The following is a 6,000-nucleotide window of genomic DNA, read 5'->3' as shown; positions in this document are numbered from 1 at the left end:
TGAGACTGGGTCTTACTCTGTTGCCCAGGCTGGAGTGCAGTGGCACAGTCATGACTCACCGCAGCCCTGATCTCCTGGGCTCAAACACTCCTCCGGCTCAGCCTTTCAAGTAGCTGGGACTACAAGTGTGTGCCACAATGCCTGGCTAATATTTAATTATTTTGTAGAGACAGGGGTCTCACTATACTGCTCAGGCTGGTCTCAAACTCTTGGGCTCAGGTGATCATCTCACCTTGGTCTCCCAAAGTGCTGAGATTACAGGCATGAGCCACTGGTCCTGGCCTGTTGCTTTATGTGCCTGGCCCTGTGCCAGCTGCTGAAGAAATTACTCCTAAATTCTCCTCTTGCTGGGATCTCTGCCTGCCAGCCCTTTTTTCAGTCCCCTGCCTTCTGTTCTGGCCATGCTGCCTCCAACCCAAACCCACAAAGCTGGGCCTTGCAGTGGTTTCCCCAACCCTGTAGGGCTGCCCACCCCTCTACTTTATCTCTCCAGCCAGCAGGAGAGAGCCTAGGCAACCAAAGCCTGTCACAAACTAGTCACCTTCTCAGCCCTTCCATACATGCCCTAATTTCAGCCTATCCAAGCCCACCTGGTTCTTCAGAGTCATCCCCAGTGGTCATACCTTCTTGCCTTCACTGGGCCTTGATGGATGATCTTTACCCTAGGAAGCCCTTCCTCATTCTCCTCAGCCAAGAATCATAAGATTTGGCTTTGAGTCTGCATTTGCAGTGTTGCTTTATCTGTGAGCAATTGGGAGCCATGGAATGCTCTTGAGCAGGTGAGCAACACATTCAGAGCCACACTCTAGGACAATGGATCAGACTTTGTATAGGATGGAAACAGGAAGAGACAGCAGGTGGGGAGGTCAGGTAGGGAGTTGTGGGCAGTAGGGCCTTTGGAGGAATGAGGGTCTAGTCTTCCTGGGCTGCTTCTCCCTTCTCCGCCCTATAGTCTTCCACCTATAAAATTAGATCTTGTGATTTCTCCCAGCCATGACTCAGAGTTGAAACAAGAACCCCATGCCCTGACCTCTGCAATGCACCTACTTAAGCCCTGATGCTCAGCACCCCTCACTCCCTTTCCCTTCTTCTACAGCACAAGGGAGGCTCTTTTGACCTATGGGGACTCTGCAGATGATGGGGAATCAGAAGGAGGCTGGACTGTGCCTTATAATCACTGCAGTCTGTGTACACCAATCACTTGGGGCCCCAAATGCCAGGCTCACCAAGCCTCTGTAGAGCCCAGCAGGTGAGCAGCACACAGCAGTGCTTCCTCATTCCCCACTGGGTGAAGGAATAAGCCTATATTTTCTCTATTAATCCCTAAAACCACCCTGGGAAGTAGATCGTGTTTTAAGCCTTGTTTTGCAGGCAGTAAAAGTGAAGCTCAGAAAGACAAGAGACATGTCCAGGGTCAGGCAGCCACTGGGTGAGAATTCCAACCCAGACCTGATGCCAAAGCCAGTGCTCTTCCCCCAACACACACACACAGTAGTGGAAGGGATGCGAGTGTCCTCAAGGCCATTGCAGAAGCCAACAGTTGGAGCCCTGGGGTGTCTTGGCCAGCCCTCAGACTGTGGAGCACCTGATGCTCAGTCCGTCCTCTGGTCCTGGGAGTCCCTGCTTGGACTTGTGCAGAGGTGAACGGGAGGGAGAAGGGCAGGCTGAACCTCAGAGGGAGCAGGGCTTATGTAAGGAGCTAGAGTTGGAGGGTCTGGGTACCTGGGTTCCAGTGCCATGCCTACCTCTGGCTTGCCATACAACTGCAGGTAAATCCTTTCCCTTGGGGTTCAGAGTTCTCCTCTCTGAGATGAGGACAGCATGTTCTGTGGACTCTATCAGCCCTTTCTGCCAAGGCTCAAGTATTTTAGAGCCTGTGTCCAGATGAGGGGTCATAAATCTGGGGGAAATGGAATTAGAAGTTAATAGGACTCCCTCCCATGTCTGTGGAGACCGTGGCAGGTGCTGTCTTACCCACAGAGGAGATCCACCCTCATGGATGGGTTGCTGTGGCTGAGTCCAGCAACCCCAGGGGCTGTGGGGGTCCCTGGAGTCTGCAGTTGCTGAGAGCAGTGAGTATAAGCACAGACCTCAGCTGCCTCCATTCACATCTTGCTTTGCCATTCCCCACCCGTGTGACTCTGAACACAGTACTTACCTCTCCGTGCCTCAGCTTCCTCCTCTGTAGACAGCACTCACAAAGCAGGAGTGTCAGGTGAAGGGCTGGGTTTAGCGCCTAGCAGGTGCTATTAGTGGCAGCCACTATTATTGTTTTGGGCCCCGACCCCCACAGCTCCTGCGCAGAGGTGGGTGCTGCAGGGCTTAGGCCTGCACAGGGCCTGCTCAAGTTACCCGACTGGGTTGGGAGTCCTCCTTCCTCCTTAGGAGGGAACCTTGAATTGGAGTGCTCCTGCCAACTCCTCCCTCCTGGCTTGGCAGCATGAAGACAACGCCGGCCAAAAATATTTGTGTGGGTGGCGGAAAGTTAACTTTTCCGCCTCTCTCTTCTTTCCTGGAAACCGTGGCCACCGTCAAATACATCAAAACAGAAGCAGGGATAGAGTGAGGCGAGGCCCCTGTGGGGAGTCAGAGGAGCCCTGCCCCCTCCCCACACCCACTCCTTCTGCCTCCAGCCATCTGGCTCTACGCTGGGGGGATGACGGAGGGGCTATCCAAGTGCTTAGAATCAGGGGATCCTGCAATGTCAGAGTTGGACGGATCTTCCAGCATCATCTGGCTCAGTCTCACCATGGTGTCCTCCGGAAATCTGACTCCAGAGTGCAGAAGGCACCTGCCACAGTTCACACAGCCAGTCCTGTCTCATCTGAGTGTTGCTGGCCTTTGTGAGATTCTAAGATTCTTTGAAACCCAAATGGCAGAAATCTGGCAGCAGCTGGTGAGTGAGAAAGCACCTGGAGATGAATGAGGGCCTGGAGCCTCTCCTCCAGGTCTCTGAATCCACCATCATGGTCAAGGTGGGTGTCAGAGTGAGGTTAGAATCCCAGCCTGGCTACTTACTAGCTGTGTGCCTTAGGCAAGAAGTCACTTCACCTATCTGAGCCTCAATTTCCTCACCTCTGAAATGGGATAATAATAACGTAATTCTCTCACAGGGTTGATGTGGGAAAGTACTGCAAAAACCTAAGTGAATGACCCAGGATGGAAGAGGTGCTTCTGTTCTTCCGCTGGGGGCAGAAGGTGGGCTTCTTTCTCCTGATTTCCCTGCCACTGAGGCTGCTACAACAGGTGCCTGGTTATCTTTCTGATCCGGACAGTTGTTTGCCTTTCCCCTGGCTGGCTCTGATTTGCCCTGGGGCTTGGTAATGCGCTTATCTGTCTGTCTGCCTGCCAGACTCTCCTGGCATAGTCCCAGCCAGAAACCAAGACCTTGACCCAGCCTGTTGCGGTAGGAGGTGCCTGACCCCTGCTTGGGGGCGGAGGCATGACCACAGCAGCTGAGGTCAGTTCAGGTCCTCAGATTACCCATGTCCGCAGACTTTCACAATTTTCAGGATTCTCACTGCTCCCCATTTTGCAATAGGATAAGTGAGAGTAAGATAGTTCACACTTGCCTGAGTTCACACAGCTAAGTAGCAGCAGAATCCAGTCTTTAAGCAAGATCCCTTGTTTCCAGGGTTTCCTCTCAAGTGTAATTGGCCATCTGCTCTGTCTTACGCACTACCTGCCCATGCTGGGGCATCTCACCCACCTCCATCCTTTGCCTCCACAAATGATTTCTAGATACTTGTCCCCAGCCTGGAATTCTCCCCTGTTCTCTAGACCCCTGTGTGGAACCGCCCACTGCTCATCTCCCCTGGAAATCCAAAACCTAACTCATCTCCCTGCTCCACTAAACAGCTGCTCCTTCTCATTTATTCCTGATCTCTATTAACAAAATCGCTGTCACCAGAGCTAGGAACCTGGGCTACATCCTAGGCTCCTCCCTCTTCTCCACACCCACTCTCCATCTGCCTCCAAGCCCAGCCAGTTCTTCCACCCAAGTATCTTTCCCATCTACCCCCTCCTCGTCATCCCTTATAGAAAGCCTCCATTCCCTCTTGCCTGGATTATCATCATTCTTAGCATTTATATAAATAACAATACAATGATTATTGTTGTTCCTGCTATCATTCACAGCTCTCCTCACCACATTTTAAGACTTCTTTATCCCTCTGCTATATCCCCGGTACTTTTCATGATGTCTGAAAAATGATAGGATCATAAAAAATTTTTGTGGAATGAAAGAACAGCCAACATGTATTAAGTTATGGCTTAGAAACTGTGCTAAGTCCTCTGCATGCATTTTCTCGTGTAATCCTCAATGCAACATGAAGTTAGAAATATTACAATACCCATTTTATAGATGGAGAAGTGGAGGTTTAGAGCAGTCCTGTGACTGGCTTGCTGATAGTCACACAGATGGCAGAGCTAGGATTCTAACTGAAAGCCTGGGCACAGAAACTGAAAGCACGCCACTGCACCATCTTTTTTTTTTTTTAATAGAGTTTTTGCTCTGTTGCCCAGGCTGGAGTGCAATGGGGCGATCTCGGTTCACTGCAATCTCCACCTCCTGGGTTCAAGCGATTCTCCTGCCTCAGCCTCCCAAGCAGCTGGGATTACAGGTGCCTACCATCATGCCCAGCTAATTTTTGTATTTTTAGTAGAGATAAGGTTTCATCATGTTGGCCAGGCTGGTCTTGAACTCTTGACCTCAGGTGATCCACCTGCCTCAGCCTTCCAAAGTGCTGGGATTATAGGCATGAGCCACCACCAGTGGCCCGCACCGTGTTTCTTGTTGCACAACCTCCTCCAAGGGCTCCTATCCCCAGTTTGCATCCGGGGTCACACCACTCCTGTGATTCCGGTGGTGTAGGTACCTTTGCTGGGACATGAGCGAATTCTTTCTAGGTGGTGTCTGGATACATGTTGTTAAATAATTAGATATGTATTTAATGTGCATTGGGGGAAAAGGACTGAGCACAATATACTTGTGGTTTCTCTGCAAATGTTACTTAAGATAATTCTAAAATAACAGAAGTAAGTGATTTCAAGTTGATTAAAGGAAAAATATTAAATAAAGTTTCAGGTAGCGTGACGATATGGTGAAAATCCAGGATGTTAAATGACTGGAGCTTTCGAAACACTTCCCTATGGAAGTGTGGAACCTGCACCCCAAATGCCGGCCAGTTCTCAGGGTCACCTGAAGATGAACAGGCCTCAGAAATTCAGCCTGGAACCCCCAGTGAGCTGTCTCATGTGCTGTTTCTTTCTTCCCTGTGCAGATAGATTGCCCCGAAGGGGCCTCGCACCAGAGACGGGTTAAGAAGAGGGATTGGAGGTCCATCACTCCACTAGCCCAGGAAGGACTTATCTTTCGCCTCAGCCAGACCTCACCCCAATTCTGTGAATCAGCGGAGGAAGGCAAAACTGCAGAGTCAGAGGAGGTTGTGCAAGGAGCAGAGACCAGGGCTCACACAGGTGGCCTCAGCCCAGGCCCTGGCCCAGGCCCAGGAGCCTGCTTCCTTGCATCGCTGAGGAGGAACAGCACCATGCTGGGTCCTCACCTCCCATCTCCTACCCTTGCGCCCAGTGAAGGGAGGCCTACCCCCTGCGCCTTCCAGATCCCTGATGGAACCTACAGGTGTCTGGCTCTGGAAGCCGAGGAGAGCAGCGGTGAGGAGGGCCTGCAGGGAGAGGCGGGGCCTACTGACCTGGAAGAGGATGAGGGGGTCAGCAGGAGTGGGGACAACTCTGTCTGCAGAGTCACCCAGGGGACACTGCAGCTGCCCAAAGCCCTGGGCATCCAACCACCCAGCTGCTCCAGAGAGGAACAAGGGGTGTCCCAGCATGACGACAGGGCCAGCCAGGACCGGGATGTAGTGAAGACCCGGCAGGTGACGACAGCCAGCCCCAGCCCTGGCCCTGGGTCCAGAGTGGCCCAGAAACCAGGTAAGCTTGTGTTCCTTTTCCTTTGGACTACCAGAGTCACTGGCGACCCCT

The 6,000-nt window shown here is 52.0% G+C and overlaps 1 protein-coding gene across 2 annotated transcripts in view; it reads left to right on the top strand.

Moving 5' to 3' along the window:
- The window catches only part of SYNPO (synaptopodin), a 59,788-nt gene that overhangs the window by 12,704 nt on the left and 41,084 nt on the right, over positions 1-6,000 (top strand). The window contains exons 1-2 of one of the 2 annotated variants that reach the window (XM_023227049.2): positions 4,828-4,869; positions 5,287-5,949. In XM_023227049.2, coding sequence (XP_023082817.1) covers positions 5,550-5,949 — 400 coding nt within the window. In that variant the 5' untranslated portion in view covers positions 4,828-4,869; positions 5,287-5,549. Of the gene's footprint in view, positions 1-4,827; positions 4,870-5,286; positions 5,950-6,000 lie in introns of those variants that run through there. The other variant, XM_023227048.3, reaches the window with a different exon arrangement.

This window comes from Piliocolobus tephrosceles, chromosome 4 (assembly GCF_002776525.5).
Source record: "Piliocolobus tephrosceles isolate RC106 chromosome 4, ASM277652v3, whole genome shotgun sequence".
NCBI classification, from domain to species: Eukaryota; Metazoa; Chordata; class Mammalia; order Primates; family Cercopithecidae; genus Piliocolobus; species Piliocolobus tephrosceles.
Note: the sequence above shows the minus strand (reverse complement) of the source record. Positions and strands in the feature narration are given on the sequence as shown.